This window comes from Pempheris klunzingeri, chromosome 23 (genome assembly GCF_042242105.1).
Source record: "Pempheris klunzingeri isolate RE-2024b chromosome 23, fPemKlu1.hap1, whole genome shotgun sequence".
In the NCBI taxonomy this organism is placed as follows: domain Eukaryota; kingdom Metazoa; phylum Chordata; class Actinopteri; order Acropomatiformes; family Pempheridae; genus Pempheris; species Pempheris klunzingeri.
In genome coordinates, this window is record NC_092034.1 from 3,433,549 (window position 1) to 3,451,205 (window position 17,657).

Sequence of the window (17,657 nt, forward strand, 5' to 3'; positions counted from 1 at the left end):
GAATATTTGTCTCAGTGAACACGGAGGAGCGGATGTGCAGAGTTCACTGCATCTGTGCGGTTCAGAGAGCATCAAGTCGAGCCGTCAATCACAGCCGAGTGACCTTCACTCTGAGATCTTCCCCTGCAGTCAGTCCAAACTTCTGCTGCTGCTCTCTAAAGCAGACGCAGACGATTCATCTAAAGAAACCTCAGCTCAGTCCCTCCCTTCTGGTCGAGCATCGAAAGAAGGAGGACGATGAGAGTGACGAGCCTTCATCTCTCAGAACTAATTCTGGTGGTGGGCTGGTACACAAAACGAAATCAGCCACGGGATGAAGCCAGCAATAGACGAGTGAATACTGAACACTGAATATCATTCTGGGGGCTCCGTTAGCATTCAGTCTTTGTGTTTGAATGTTTCCTTCTATGAAATGCAGTGTGGGTAATAGTCAAGGGAGAGTAGCACGAGTAGAACTGCTAAATATGGACGCATCAGTCGTATCAGAGTGAGAGAGAAGCTCCGGCTAAGACCATGATTGATGTGGGGGTTCACTGCCTGTCCGTGTGTGTGTGTGTGTGTGTGTGTGTGTGTGTGTAACAGGGCAAGTATGACCAGCGCGCTGCACCTGGGGCTGCAGCTCAGGTTACTGGAAACCTCTTTACGTCACTGAGAGCCGATGACGAACTCCCCAGCATGCATATATGTGTGTGTGAAAATCCTGGCGTCACCAGGAGCCGCTGACAAAGGTCCAAAATGGGGGCACACAGCAGTTACCCTCGCCTAAATAGGGCTGCATGACTCCTGCATGTGTGCGTCTGCATTGCGAGAGCAGGCATGGGAGACGCCATGTGATGAGTTTTCATGACATACGAGTGTGTGTGTGTGTGTGTGTGTGTGTGTGCATGCCACTGCCGTACAGTATCGTGTGTGTGCATTAGTCATGTGTTTGCCCCCCCAGTGTCGGCGTCTGTACTTTGTGCTTTACCCTTTGACAGCATTGCATGTGTGTGCATATGTCGCCACTCTCCCTCGCCAACCTGAACTGTGCTGCGGACCGTATGAGGTAAAACTGAAAATGTAAAACAAAAAAAGAAATAAAAAACGCCTGCTTCCTCGCTTGGAGATCTGGATAATGTAACCGCGCAGCAGGGCGGTAAAACGACTTTTCCCATCATCCGCTGGCCACGGCAGCTTCTGAAGCCTCTACGAGCTACTTCCATTAAAAAAAAAGAGGTTAGTTCAACTTTTTTGGGAAAGATGCTTATTAGCGTCTTCGCCAGGTGTCAGATGTGAGCAGACAGCCCGTCAACTTAGCTTAGCGTGAAGATGGAGACAGCTAGCCGGGCTCTGTGTGAAGCTAACAAAACCCACCTATCAGCAGCTCAAAGGCTCCATAATTAACATGTTCCATCATATTTAATACGTACAAAACAACGAGGGCGAAGACGACAATTTGTGATTTTACAGAGGGACGTGTGATGACAAGACTTCAGGAAATAGTCCCGCACATGACTCATCATAAAACGGTGAATTGTCATTTTCACACTTGGGGCTTTTGAATGGATTTAACGAACATATAACGTGTTAATTAGTGAGCTTCAGCCGACTCAGTTTGAAGTGGCTCTACATAAAAACGTTTGCAGCGTTTGATTGGTGGCCGACGTTCCTTCCCCGCCCTGCTGAGTACCGTCTCTGCTACGAAAGCAAACGAAGAAATGTGCAGGAATATTTGTACCTATTGCAACGAATAAATAATATGTGCTACAGAATACGAGGAGAGTAATGCGGAAAGGTTTGCCACTGCTTTAGTACACTGTGATAAACCCATGCTGGTACCGTTACATCTGTGTGCGCGGTACTTGTGCAATGCCACTTGTCGACCCGCCACAAGCTCGTACCGTTTCAGGGGAAATCCATTAAAAAAAAAAACAACTTTGACCACAACGTAATAACTGTGCGGCTCCGTGTTGAAGGTGGATTATGCGCGGGGTAAAGAAAATATAATAAAAGATAAAAAATAATAATATTTTAAGTTCAATGCAACATAAAAGTTTCCAAGTCTGTACCATAATGCCTTTGCTTTGTATTCCAGCCTCCCTTTTTTTGTACCGTATGGAGAAGCAGAACCATCTGATAATCTATCTTCTCCCCTCCCTTGAACATGAGGGGAAAAAAGCAGCGAACACTGGCAGCATCGATTGTGAGAGGGGGAAATTATTAAAAAAAAAAAAAAAGAAGAAAGAAACAGGACAGGATATGCATATAAAACACAAAAAATAAAAGATGAAATACACTTAAAAATAAAAAAAAACTGCAAGCGTTTTTGTCATCTGTTCATCTGTTGTGATGTTGTTGTTGTTTTCTGCATCCAGAAGGGAGCGGCCTCTCGGTCTGGGTGAAGAGGTCAGAGGTCACCGGCGGGGGGAGGTCAAAGGTCACAGGCAGAGTCAAGTGCCCCGAGCGGAGAGATGAAGAGGAAGAGGAGGAGGACGAGGAGGAGGAGGAGGGTGGGGAACCTCTATCATCCTCAGTCGCTCAGTCTGAGAGAGAAAAGAGAACAAACAGCCTTTAAACACACAAATGAACATTAGACTGAGTCCAACTGGTCCGATGGTGATTTCTCATCATGTGAAAAAACTAAATATAATGATGACTGATGACGATGGGTACAAAAACTACCCATAAACTACAAGAACAGCAACATTTAAGCTAAATTCATTGAAACACTACATTTTATAACACACTCTAATTCTCCTATGCACCTGTGTGGATGCAGGAGTGCACCAAGAATAATAATAATATTATTAATAATAATAATAATAATCATCTCTCAGATTTGGTTATTAACTTGTGGAGAGTGTACTGAACATGCAAATAACACTACCAGGTATATTTGGATCACGGAAGTTATATCAGTTTCAATCATTACAAGCTAAATAAATGACAAAAAGCCCAAACACAAGAAAACTGTAATAAATTCTGATAGACTCAAACTAAACTCATGCATAAAAAATACATCAAATCTGGGATATGCAGAAACTTTCCTACTTTTAAAACAGACCTCATTGATGCTGATTAAAAATAAATTATTGCATAAAGTTATTTCATCACAAATATATCCTGACATAAACTAATATCAGCTGATTATGAGCTCTCTGGTAATATAAGTAAAGCTCAAATGAAGGGCAACTATGATAGTTGATAGTTAACTTCATTAATGCGCATCACGTAATAACATTTTTTTGGTCCATTTAGTGGTTTTAAGCCTCTGAACTGTGGCCATTTGTTGCTTTTCTTTATCTAATGTGACAGTAAAGTGAGTCTCTCTGGGTTTTGGACTTTTTTTGGGACTTGGTTGGGCAAAAAAAAGTATTATAATTCAGATGAAGTAATGAAAATAATCACAAGATGCAGCTGTGAAAAGTAAGAATTCATTAAAGTGACAGCTACAGTGGGGGAAAAAAAACCCACACAGAGAGGAATGTGGCTGCTTCGCCGACAGGTTTTGGCCTGACAATATTAGTTGTTTTTGGACATTTTGAAGCCAAGTGATGCTGACTAACTTTGACTGGAATCTGTCTGGCTTTGGACGCGACCTTTCAAACTCACTGCAGAGGAGGAAAACTTCACCTCTCCCAACCTGGGGGACTTTTTCTGTTTTGTTGGGGGAAAATTTGTTCGCGTTGACCTTTTGGAGATGCAGGTTTTTCCCACCTGGTGGCGGTACCTGGGTCGGATATCACCGGCACCCAACAACCAGGATACTACATGAATTTGTCCACACTAATGTGCACAAACACAGATTTGTTAGACGTTATTTAACACAGCAATGATATATAAGAGTGTGATTATGGACACAGCTTATAATTACAGTGAAATTAAGAGTATTTTGGTTCGTCAGAGCTTTTCAGTGAAGCAGCACAGATGTAAGACATCTCGCTGCTGCTCGCTGTATAAAACTAAATGTTTGCCTGGTAAATAAGTGAGCGTGGCCAGTGAACTTTGGATTTAGCTCGCTGCCAGCAGACACACACACACACATAAATAAAGTTTGTTTCCTGCCCTGCTATCATGGCCGGGCTCGGGCTGTCAGGTCGGCTGTTTTGGTGCGGCCCAGCGGCCCCAAATGACCCCGGCGATGGCCGCCGTCCAGCTGGGTTATTCCACTGAGAGCGAGGCTTTGTCTGATACAACAATGTGAGCAGCACGCCACAATACAGATGCTTTGACAGGGGGCACTGCTGGAATGCCGCTCCTCTGTTTGTTGGCCACGGGGATGGTGGGATGGATGAACGGACGGGCCGATAGAAAGACGGGAGCGCACAGTGCACAGAGAAGACGAGTAACGGTGCACAGACTCAGCACAGCCCAAACACAATCTGGTCCGACCAAATTACAGCCAAAGACAAAGAAAAGTACAACAACCACAGGACATGGACTGCAAACACTCCGCGAGTTGCAGAAGCGGAGACAAGACACACACACACACTGAGTGGGGGATGCAGACAAACCTGGCAACCCAAACAAGATCTGCCAACAACAAGAGGTAGAAGAAGAGCAACGCTTCCTGCTGCACTGATGCACTGCAGCCGGCGTGAACCAAAACACTCAAATGCTACGAGTTGCAGACACACAATGTAATAAAAGTTAGTATTTACTTTGGGAAACCAGAGAAAACATCATGAAACTGTACTGATAAATATATTAGGTGTGTATGGTTTTTAGAATGCATATAGAATAGAATAAACACCAACCCTTTAACTGTGCTCACATTAAAACATCCCACTGGTGCGTCGCTTGGGGGCTTTTATTGTGAAACAGCTACAGGAAATAACTACTCACAGTTAAATTGGAAGAAAAAAAAATTCCCACCCTTTTCAGCAATTTCTTCAATAATTCAGTTTTAATTGTTTTTATTATTGCTGTAAGGACATTAGAGGGAAAAGACTGAATGACCATAACGGATGAGAAGTTGGCAAACCAGCACACACACACGTATACAGTGTCGTATGGTGTGTGTGTGTGTGTGTGGTGCTTCAGTGTATATTGTGTGGTAGAGTAGAGCTCTAATGTGCAAACCAGCATTTTTCTTACATTCTCAGTCATTATACTCGCACTGTAAACAACAAGCTTTGGCAATTCTGCTCTTAATTATGGTCACGACAGTAAAACAAACTTGAATTTGAATTTGAGTGAGACGGGAGCGAGAGAGACAGAGAGCAGTCTGAGGTCTCTGGGTTTCTCTGCAGTACAGGACTTTGATCAAAACAACTCTGAGGACACGAGCCTGACTGACCTGAGCTGACCTTAGTTAAACACACACACACACACACACACACACACGAGCTCGCCACAAAATCGGGTTATAAAAACACTGTTCGCCAAACACCTGCATTAGCCAACAGCTTGTTGTGTCGTTGCAACACAGGCAGGTGTTCAGAGCCGTGACCGTCTCTCTCTCTTAAAAACACCCTCAATCCCCCTTTCTCTCTCTGTCCTCCCCGACCCGCCGCCCATCCCTCTCTCTCTCTCTCTCTCGCTCTCTGTGTCTCTCTGTGTCTCTCTGTCCCTAAACCCCATTCACCCAGCTGGGACAACAGATGAAAGGCATCATGGGAGTGAACAGCGTAACGTGTTGACCTGACACGGCCCGGCGTGGCAGCTGGACCACGGCCTTTAAAGTGCAGATCACGGAGCGAAAGCGCCGGGAATTTGATGGGGCGCTCGAGACCGATCGTTCTCCTCCTCCTCCCAGATCTGGATCGCCATGTGTAAACACTTCTCACCTTCACAATTTCACACATTCTGGGTTTTCGTTTCCTTGAGCAATAGATGGGCGGGGGGGGCTCACTTTGATCTTTTACTTCGACGCCCATTTTCGCCCTGAGAAGTGCAAAGACTTTGTGTGAAGACCTGATCTGGGCTCAAATCTAAGATAAATTCTCACATTTACCGTCATAACAAATAACTGAGCCAGCAGAGCAGCTACAAAAATGCCCTAAAAAGTGTGGACGGGACTGAAGTGGCCGTCCAGGCGGTCGCTGCGGACATATCCACGTAGACATCTGTGGGCTGCGGCTGTTCTCTGCAGCCATGAGTCTACGTGGCCGTCACGTTGGTACTACAGAGCCTCGCCTCCTGAATAACGCGCCTCCATTGAGGGAGGAGGTCCGTCCACGTTTAAAACCGTCATAACTCGCTGGATTCTCCACGGATTCTCCAGCAGTTACAAAAGCCAGACGTGCATTTATAATAAAAGGTAATTGGTTATCTATTATTGCAGATAACTGCAATAGTTCTACAATATTCAAGACGAACTTAGCTGCACTGTGTAATGAAATTATTCTGTTTTGGAAAGTGATTTCATGTTTGTGTTCCAATATATTTCACTGGTTTTTCAATATTTTCTACAAATTAAACATATTTCTCAGGGCAAAACATCACTTCAAGCACTGTAGCTACACTTGAAAAATGCTCTTTTGGGCCATTTTGTTTGTTTAAGTAATAAAAAGTCTTTTAAAACACAAGTTTTTAACACCTGTGAAAGACTGAAGCTAAAATTGAAAAGAAAAGAAAAAACTGAATTAAAAATTCCTTGATGAAATGTCCCGACTCCTCATATAATGAATAACTTTATCTGGGCTTAAGGTCGTCAGCGGAGCAGGAAAAAGGGTAAACACACCTAAGATTTCTGCCCAAAACTTGAATTTCCTGCAGCGTGCCAACATTTCAGATTTATTCTGCTTTGTTCAGCCTGTGCAGAGAGTCACCAGACGCTGGAGAAGATGAACAACTGTGTGTCGCTTTCAAATATACGTCTGCACAAACACTCAGACTTTGTCTAATAAAGATATCCAACGCCGCATTCCAGTAAGTCGAGGGGTGCTCTAGTAAAACGCTGCTTTGTCATTACAGTGTGTCTGAGGGAGGCGGCGAGACGGAGACATAAAGCATAAAGAGGGAAGACAGGAGGGGAAGAGGAGACGTAAAGAAGAAACGAGGGCTCTGTGTGTTTGAGAGAACCAGGAGCCTCTGTGATTGATGCTCAGGACCACCTATGAAATCTACACTTAAGAGCGACTAAAAACGGGCAGAAGGGTGAGACCACATAGCCGACAGTGTTTAGGTCCATTTGGGTCCATTTATTACTGATGAGACACAACATTTCCCTTTGAGTAGGCGCTGCAGGATGTTACAGGCATAACTCACCGGCCTTGTTGAGCTCAATCACTGCCTGTGACGTCTTTATTTAATCTGCATGGCTTCTCTACTTCAATATTAGCTTTCAGCGCTCAGAAAACCTCACAAAGACGAAGCTGCTCTGATAACCAGAAGAACAGCAGCTCACACTTACAATTTTTCCTGAAGGTGGCAACATCAACGTATTTACTTAGTCCAAGAAGGAGGCTAAAAGATAAAGATAAAGGTTAAAAAATGGATAAATGATGTTAGGAGAGCAGCAAATCTTCATCTTTGTACAGAAAATTACTTAAACTAATGATCAGAATAGTAATAATTGATCCAGAACTTGATTGCACAGATCAGCTTTAAAGATTAGATTGAACCCTCTGGGAAACACCTCCTTAAATTCAGTAATACTCCAGGAATTCATTGCCCAATGGGAACCCTGCTGGTACCGACAGGTCCCGGGTTAGGAGATCAATTCCCCGTTTAGCTCGGTGGACACCGACACTGCCAGGTTTATAGATTCCCATGCTACTCCGAGCAGGCCACCCATGCTAAAAGCACAGCTAGGATGTCAGAGCTATGAATTAAGGAGCTCATCAAACAGTGCGAGTTATTTTAATGTTATTTATTTGCTAAATGGAAACTAAAATGGGCATCGCAGGCAAAACTTCAACCTCTGGGGGCTTTTAGAGGGTCACAAATACTTCGCCCTGACAGTCAGAATGGCTGCTTAAGACCAAACTTGCTTTGTGTGCACGCATGATGGTTGATAATTCTAACATCTGTGGGCATAAATATCTGGCTATTTAAGAGAGAGAGCGGGCGAGAGACCTCCGCATGCAACACACACTGAGCAGAAAGGGGAGTCCTGTTACGAGCATGCCCATAAATTCATGTCAGTCTGGAAATAGACTAGTAAATATAGAAGGGCCCGGCCGTGGAGGTGGGAACGAGAGAGGAAAGGGCAGCCTCGTACCGTCTTCTCTCACATCTTACTTGCCACCCCGCCGCCCACCCCCCAATGTTCTCTGTCCGATAACCCTGCCCCACACTCTGCCTAACCCTTTACCACCTCGTATCCACTTGGCTGGGACACGAGGGGGGGAAGGAGAGGGGGAAAAGGGCAGGTTCCCACCGCTGTCGCTAAAAAAAAAAAAAAAAAAAAAACCTCCACAACTTCCTCTTCTGACCCATCTTTAACCTTTTACCACCTTATTTGACTCCCCCCCCCTCCTCCTGTCTTCACCCTTTATTCCAGTTGGGCTGTACCAAAATGGGGCTGCAGCTAGTCATTATTTTCATTGTCGATTAATCTGTTGAACATTTTCTTGTCATAAAACGGTGAAAAATGTGGATCTGTGTTTTCTAAAGCTCCAAGTGGAGCCTTGTTAGGTCCACAACCCAAAAATAATCAGCTTGCTGTCATAGAGGAGTGAAGAAACAAGAAAATATTGACATCTGGGAAGCTGAAATCACAGAATGTGGACATTTTTTCTAAGAAATACGACTCAAAATGATTGATTATCAAAATAGTTGGTGACTATTTTAATAGTTGACAACCAACTGATGGATGGAGCTCTGTACCACACTGATAAAAGCATTTAGGGAGGGTTTAAAAATGTGGCCTTATCTACCGTTTCGGTAGATTACCTGTGATTACACAGGGCAACAGTTTTTGCCAGAGGTGAGATCTGAGGATCTTTCATCAGCTCAAAACAAAGCATCTCTGGAGGGTTTGAGGAGGCGCTCTGGCAACGACACAAGTTTCTCAAGCGCTGAAGAGAAGAAAAAACACAGCAGACACCATCCTCTGAGTCACTGTCTAGCCACCGTCTCTGTGATAAGACAAGGCAGCAGCAGAGAGCCGTGACACACACCATAAATGTGCATCAACGCAAAGACACTGAGCCCATCCACACTGCAGCGCCTTTTCACTGCGGGAATGTCGTGCCGTTATTCCCTCTAACGGAGCCGAATCGGCAGGAAGGGCGCCGACACTGTGATTCAGAGCAGAAGTAAACTTTTCCTGGTCAGCAGAAACAACCACCTGTAGCTGATCTGACTTTACTGCAGCCAACACCTGATTTAACTAAAAAGCTGAATCATTCCAGCGGGTCTGTTTTCATTATTGATCAGTTACTTTTTCACTACACTCTTCAACAATATCAGTGAATACTGAGAAGGACGACGTCTTCACACCACCAACAGTCAAACATATAAAGATATTCACTTTACAATTAAAACAAACATCAGCGAATCCTGACACAGGAAAAGCTGCAAATGTCTGGCGCTTCCATTGACATCTACTGTAAATCAAAATGATTTATTGATTTCAGACTAGTTGAATTTTATGTCAAATCATCAGTCAGTTAACCGGCTCTTTGTTTCAGGGCTAGTTTACTCAAATCCTGCATAAACTCCTCTCAGTTCAGCAACAGAATAGTTTAGACATTCAGCAGTAAATAACAGCTGTTTGACATTATGACAGCGCAGACCAAACACTGCATCAGCAAAAGGTTGCAAGTTGAAACTACGGAGGGAAATTAAAGAAATAGACAGATATAAAAATATAAAATGTATGCACGTTGAAGGTACCTCAACCAAAACTGTCCAGACTCTCTATAAATGCTAAAAATAGAGTTTACAGAGTTCCTTTATAGCCAAAGCGATCGATGCTGTCACTTTGTTCACTGGCTGTTCATATCGACTCTGACTGTATGTTGTGATTATTATCTGGTGAGAGACGACAAATGTGACGACGGGATCGTTTCATTCTAAATGAGCGACTGTGTCTATTAAACACCAGAAAGTCAAGCATTTATTTAAGTTCGATCATATTCCTAATCTGGAAACCATAACGGTTAGAATTAAGCATTTTCTAAACTTTGCACGAAGCCTGTGTGAAGCTGCAAACCTAGAGCTGGAACTATCAATTGGTCCGTGGGCAGGAAATTCATATTTGCACCCATTTTACATATTGATTAACTGTTTCAGTCTTTGTTCAGGCGACAAACACATGACCTGGTTTTAGCCTCCCAAACATCATGAGTGGCTGCTTTTTTCTTGACAAATGTGAAAGTAAACTAAACATCTTTGAGGTTTCTGACTGTTTGTTGGACCTTGGACTTTTGAATGCACATTTTCTCCTACTTTTTAACCTTTTATTGACAATCAATAATGAAAACAAGCGTCAGCTGCAGCCCTATCCCCCTTTATAACAACGCTTTTTTCCCCAGATTATTCATTCGTCAACCCCACCTGATGTAAACACACCTTTTTCATGCTTTATTTAATATTTATGGCAGCGTTTCACAAGTTCACACAGATTTCCTTGACATCTGGACTGAAAGCCAGTCTCTCCCTCCCCCGCTCTCCTCCAGGTCAAGGATCCAGGTGTGCCTGCATCAGTTCAACACCGCAGCTGAGAGGAAGTGCATTCCTGAGTGATGATGATGCGTTTCCTCTCGGCCCCGCTGTGTGCCTTGACACGCCGCCGCCGCAATTACAGCACCACATCAAAGGCTGCCTGCCATGACTCAGCGCCTACAAACACACGAACACACACACACACACACACACACACACACCCCTACCTAGATGCAGAGCACGAGCTGTAAACTCACAAACGCACACGATGCAAGGACAGACTAAGGCTGATCATACTCCCATAATCTGAGAGTGTGTTTGCACATACATTGGCATTACTGAGTGTTTCTTTGAACTCTATGAACCAACACACACACACACACACACTTAATGAACCTGCTGGCAGCGGCTGAAAACACACACAGCACACACAGACGGACGGACAAACACACACAATAGGAGGTGCTTGAGCGCTTTGAGTGTCAGTTGATCTCCTGTGTTACGAGCACACATTTAGCACTGTAGATTTAACACACACACACACACACACACACACACACACACACACACACACTTTCATCTCTGTTCAGCTCCACGATAAACAAATGAGTCAGTCTCCGTTTGCAGAAAGTCCTGACTCACGCTCATGTACACACACACACACACACACACACACACACACACGAAGCGAGAGAGAGAAAAGCGTCGGTTCGGGCAGGAAGCGAAGGAAAAGCAGGGAGGAGAGAATATAAGAGAGGACGAGTGGGTAAGGGGTAAAAGGAGATGATCATGGAGGAAGTGAAAGACAGAAGGAGAGTCAAAACATCCTCTTTTCGTCTACGACACCGACTGCAGACCTAACCTCAGCACTTAACGTCACACACACACATCCAGGTCTGGACTTTGCTGTGAGCGTCTCCATGTCAGAAGATCAGAAACACCTCTACAGCTGCAACAAACTCACGTCTCAACACACGAACAATAAAACCCAAACCTCTATCGTGCACAGGAGCCATTTCAGTAACACAACAACTTTAATATAAACACAAAAGCTCATAATAACTCGCTGCAAGTTAAAATCTGTACTGACAGTCTACTTGTTCCTCTTGGTTAATATAGATTTTATTTTTAAAAACTCTCTCAGTTGACCGACGCGCCGCAATTTCATGCAGCGACTAGAAAAAGAAAATCAGAACTACAAAAGGCAGCTAGAAGAGTGAGAGATCGTGTTTGAGGGAGACCTAACTAAACATTTTCAACAGCAACTTTTCAGGGCAACTTAATATCAATCTGATTTACAACGTTAGAAAAAGGAGGAAAGATGTCAAAGAGTTTCTGGTTACAAGTTCTCAAAAGAGCAACTTTGTGCTTTTCTTTGTCGTATATGACAGTAAATTAAATATTTTTTGGTTTTGAGCAGTTTAAAAGTGTCTTTTGGGGTTCTGAGAAGGGCATTTTTACTGTTTTTATATTATAGACTAAATGATTAATTCAGAAACTAATCTGCAGATTAATTGATGGTGACAATAATAGCTGCAGCCCTCCAAAGTCATCAAACAATCTCAACAAAAAGTGAATGCTTCACTACTGTTTTATGTGTTTTGTCATCATACTAACTGCTCCTGCTGGCACTGCACTCGTCCATGTTTTGTATACATAAATATAATTTTTCACAGATGTAGAAAAGTGTCTCAAGTGACAGACTTACAGCAGACAAAAGGCTGCGAACACACAAACACCCACACACTCTGCACACATGCTGACACAAAGAAAACAGCGGCACGTGCACAGACAGGCACAGAGAGACACCACCAGCTACAAAGACAGGAAACCAGGGCCTTCTTTGGGTGATTCAGTCCTCACTTGACCTCAGATAAACCTCGGTTCATTCAGCGAGCTAATTGTCTACCAGTCTGCTTGCACACAACACACACACAGGCCTCAAGATGAACCACATATTGGCGCCACTTCCTGTACCAGCACTGTTATAGCCCAGACTTCAGCTCCCTGGACAGATGCCTTCAAAGACAACGGCTGGCTGCTCAAAGCGGCTGAACGCAGCCTTGTCAAGATCACAGAGACTTGATCCAAAATAGATTCACTAGAGGAGCTGCAAATTGATATAATGCGACTAATAATAGCATGCAGCACTTAGGGTTATTTTGGATTTCGCTGAGGAAAAAATATCCCCAACGCTTAGTCCCTTTTACTCACACATGAAAGCTCATTCTCACACGCACAAACAAAGCAAGAAACTATGTTTTCCACTGCACTGGCTGGCTGCTGTGGCTGAGAAGAGTCCAGAGCACCAATGACAGCTTTTCCTACCAAATATGACTGTGAACGTAGACAAGAGCCTTCAAATGAAGACTGTCCGAGGGGAGAAACACACTCTAGCATCATTTGGCGGTGGGATTTCACACACACTTGTATTTACTCACCCTTGGTTGTCGTGGTGACTCCATCAGATTTGGTGAAGTCTATACTGGCATAGGCTCCGTTCTCCGGCAGAGGCACCGTCCCCGCCATCGAGCTACCGTTGCTGCTACCAGCTCCCGACGTCATGGCCCCCGAATTACTCCCGTCCTCCCTCAGCTCCAAGGCAATGTAGTTCAGGCCGTTCTGGTAGCCGACAGACATGTTCCTGCACATTCTACCGGCTCCAGCCCCCGAGGAGGATGATGATGATGAGGTCCCAGGGGCCGTGCCCATTTCCATGGCTCTTGTTGGAGCATGGTGAGCCGGCGAGTCCCCCAGACCCTCCATGGACACCCACACGCTGTCAAAAGATGCCGAGCTGGCCCATCTGGAAGCCTGACCCTCAGTTAGGTAAGATCCGTTGGGGGCCGTGGGGTTGACCAGTGTAGGGTGGGTGGCTGAGGATGAGGAGCCAAGCCCTCCTCCAGAGGGAGTTGAATTAGAGGAGGAAGTGGAGGAGAACGTCTCCGAGCTGTGTCTCCGCCTGCCTTGGGGGTCGGCCCGAACCACCTTGGGCTCCGGCTGGTGAGCAGGCGCCCTGCCTGGGCTCGATGGAGGGAGAGGAGGAGAAATGGATGAGGAGGAGGCGGAGGGAGCATGGCCATAACGTCCCTCTATCACACAGAGATGCTGCAGCATGGCTGTGGGGCTCGTTTGCGTCCTCTCACCTCTGCTGAGGTTAAACGTCATGTCTGTGTAGTCGTCCCCCATCGACCTCCAGTGACCTCCGGCGGGGACTCCAGGGGAGGCCAGCACCCCAGGATTGCTAGCCAGGGGTCGGATATAGCTGGGTGGGTTCCAGGGGGCGACAAGGCTGGGTCTGGGTGACTGATTTTTACCCAGACATCCAGCGCTGTCCTGCTGGTCCGGACCTACTTCCACACTCATATAGTCCTGGTGAGTTTGGGGCTGGGGAGGGGAGTGACAGTGGTCACTGGATCCCAGGGAAGGCGCTTCGTCTTGGGCAGACAGAGGATAGGCGGGGGGCTGTTGTTGGTGGGGGTAGTGATCCCCAAACTCGATGTTAATATACTCTCCAGGACTGGAAGGCCTTTCAGATGAACTAACAGTGGCGGGGACTGAGGTGGACGTGCCTGCAGACGCTGTGGAGGGCTCACTAACCCGGATCGGACCGTGAAAACTTCTTCTGCCTAAAGGGAGGCGGTTGGGCCTCACAACGCGTCTGTCGGCCATTGCTGCGGTCGTATGGTGGGCTCCGTAAGGCGGGGGTGGGTGAGAGGGAGTGGAGGTGCTACTACCGCCCCCCGCCCTCTTCTCTGGTGTGGACATGGAGGCTGTGGCAACTGATGAATAGACTGGCTTGGCAGGAGAACTCATAGGAACATACTCCCCATACTCTTTCTCATCCCTCTCTCTGGTGGGGGCCTTGTAAGAGCGAGGGAGGGAGAAATAAGGGCTGTAAGACTTTGGGGTGCTCTCAGGTGTGCCGGGTGTGTAATACCCACTGCTCCCCTCGTTTGAGAGCTTGCGCCCTCCACTGCTGCTGTACGACATGTCCATATACTCCCCATTCTCCGGCCTCTCTGCTATGCTGTCACTCCCACTGGCACCGGCCATGCTGGAGCTACTGTGAGGGCTGGGGGAGGCCTGCCCTGGAGAAGGGGAGCTGCTGCTGCCCCCCGGGAGCATCATCATGTAGCCGTGGGAGTCTGTGGAGGATTGAGACTGGAGCTGGGGGTGGTGGTGTGCCGAACGGGGACATAAAGCCGGACTGTGGAACTGAGGCGAATGGGAGATGGGATGGGAGTAGGAGCCGGGTTGCATAGGCATGTAGTCGGGAGGAGTGTCCCGGGGCGACGCAGCCACGCCACACATCATGGGCATGTAGCCGCTGTCTTCCTTGGCAGAGGAGGAGGAGGAAAGGGGCGGGCGCTCACCACCGGCCTCCGTCCGGGAGAGCGTGGAGGGACGGCTCTGCTGGCTGTGCTCGGAGCAGGAGCTGTAGTCAGAGCGGAGCGAGGAAGAGGAGGAGGACGGCCCGCCGCGGAGCAGCCCACTGCCAAATGGCAACACCACGTCTGACCCCTCGTCCAATGAGAAGTTGGTCTGGGTCATTTTCTGGTAAACTGCCACACCAGAACCACCAGTTGCACCACCGGCTGGTCTGGTGAAAGAGTGAGTCCTCCTCCTCAGCGATGACGACGAAGACAAGCGCTCGTCCTCTGTTGTCGACGTGCTCTCGTCCCGTGGCGTGTCACCTCCGCTGTTGTTTCCAGAGCCCCCACCGGTGCCGAACACCTCCCGGTTCCAGCCCATGGCCATGTAATCGTTTAGACAGTTCTCCTCTCTGATTGGTGGGGTGTTGCCGAGGGAGTCTGGCGTGTTGCTCCGCACCCGGAAGTACCGAAAGTCACCCGGACTGGAGCCGTACTCATCTGAAGAATTGAAGCCCCCATCAGACGGTGAGCCGCATATCGAGGCGCTTGACGGGCGGGTGAGCGTGTCGGAGACGGAGCCGTGGCCGCTGCTGGAGGAGACGCTCACCGGACTGGTGGTGGAGGGGAAGTGGGAGACTGGCAGCGAGGCGGAGCGGGCGTGGTAGGTGGACGAGGACCCGGGGATGGCTCTGACATAGCGTCCGCTGCCGGTGCTTGTGCCAGCATTTCCTGTGGCGACGCCACTTCCGCTGCTGCTGCTGCCGCCACCTTCCTGGCGGCCATGATGGGCACGTGCTGAGTTGAGGTGAACCAGACTTCCTGTGGCGGAGCGGAACGGCCGGTTCATCGTCCCCTCACCCTCACTGGATGTCCGGAAGCGATAACCACTAGCCCCGGAGCTCTTACTTGACGGCGGCGTGCCCACGACAGACTCCGTCCTCGACCGCCGCTGCAGTCCCGTCTGGCTCGGCGGCAGGTTGCCCAGGTGGCGCCGCGTCGTGATGAACGGCATGGGGTTGGAGCCCGATGACTGGCTCTTACTCCTGGGCCGAAACTCTGCGAAAGCCTTCAGGGCCTTCATCGTCTCCAAGATGGTCTCGTGCATGTTTTGGGCCACAACGGAGTCGTCCACCTGCATCCAGATCTCCCCGGGCCCAATGGAGGAGGAGCGACCCACCTCGATGAAGAAGAAGCTCTCTGAGTGTCCACAACGTCTGATGTTCATCAACTGGAGGTTAACACACGGGGTTTCACAGTTCAACTTAACGAGGTGAATGGTTTTAGTTGAGAGGCATAGCCGGTAAACACCTGTGAGGTTTTTAGTTTGTCCCAGTCCTTTAGGCTTCACATTCACCTGCCACACCTCCTTGAACACAGTCCCAGGGGTGACTGTGCCATAGCCGTCATCCAGATCATCTGAATCCAAGTGCCCTTTTTTGCCCTCGCTCATCAGCTCACTGACAGCCACGTACCAGTCCTCCTGCTCCTGCTCGTTTTCAGCCACAATAGCAAAGTACTCGTCCTTAGTATAAAGGGCAATGAGGTGTTTGTTTTTGGAATCCGCCCTTTTGTTCACCGTGAAGCACTGGTAGAGGTAAATAACCCTTTTCGGGGGAGAAGGGGCGACCGCTCCACCGCTGGCGGCGGCCGCGGCAGCGGAGCGCAGGCTGTTCCTGAATTTCTTCTCGCTGTCGTAGTACTCCAGGCGGCTCGGCCCGAGGTGGCTGGCAGCCCGGAGCACGAAGAACCTCTTGTGTCCGTGTTTCTGCTTTCTCAAATAGCCACATTTTCGGATATCGTCCACAACGTCCGAGGTGGTGGCGACGCTCACAGCCGCGTATACATGGCTGCTGCTGCCGCCGCCGCTGCTGCTGCTAGCGGCGGCGGCGGCGGCGCAGGAGGAAGCGGCGGGGTCCTCGGCGGCGTGTACCTGGCTGAGAGACGCGGAGGAGGAGGCTTTCCTGCCGGGGGACTCTGCGATGTTTTCCCCGGAAAGATGCTGCTGCTGCGGAGCCAGCTGGTAGTGATGATGCTGCTGCTGCTGCTCCTTTGGCGGGTGATGGTGGCTGAGGTGGAGGTGGTTGGAGGGCGGCAAGTGTTGATGGAAACGAGAGCCGCTTCCTCCACCACCACCTCCACCACCACCTCCTCCTCCTCCTCCTGCTCCGCCGCCGCCGATATTAATTAACGGGGAAGGGGGTTCCCCCACCGAGCCGTCTCCGTTTGCGGTGGCGGCCGCAGATTTCGTCCCAACGTCCCTCTGCTGCGTCTCCACCATCAACATCGCTGCCTTGCCTTCCTGGTAATTCGTGAAATTTGCCATCAGAGAACACAATCAAAGGTCACTTTACTAGCAAGCTAATCCGAGTGGACCTAGACCCCATTCTTGTTTTGGGAGACGAGCTCCCGAGTCCGGCTAGGCCAGCTAACGTTGACTCGCGCGGCTCAGATTTGCAATCCTCCCGGACCGGCTTTGTTTATCCGTCAGAAAAAAAAAATACCGAGTCCCTTCGCCCTCCAATGGCGGCGAAGCGGGTATTCCGAAGCGGGCTTTAATCACGAAATGAAGCCTACCGTGTGCAACATGACCACGCTCAGCCGCGTCTGTGTAATCGGGAGGATCCGGCTAGCTCGGTTAGCAACCCGTTCCCTTCTCCTCCTGTACACATCTCTACGGGCCAGAGCACAAACAACACATGACCCTCTGCGTCACCGGCCAAACGGGAGGAACAAAGAGGCGAACGC

At 48.2% G+C, this 17,657-nt stretch overlaps 1 protein-coding gene across 1 annotated transcript; it reads right to left on the minus strand.

The window, feature by feature from the left end:
- Positions 1–2,236: 2,236 nt before the first annotated feature.
- LOC139223040 (insulin receptor substrate 2-B) lies at positions 2,237–17,397 on the minus strand. The gene is made up of 2 exons (XM_070854972.1): positions 12,978–17,397; positions 2,237–2,522 (listed from the first exon to the last, which is right to left on the minus strand). The coding sequence occupies exons 1-2, from the start codon at positions 17,233–17,235 to the stop codon at positions 2,518–2,520; spliced, it is 4,263 nt and encodes a 1,420-aa protein (XP_070711073.1). The 5' UTR covers positions 17,236–17,397; the 3' UTR covers positions 2,237–2,517.
- Between the last annotated feature and the right edge of the window lie 260 nt (positions 17,398–17,657).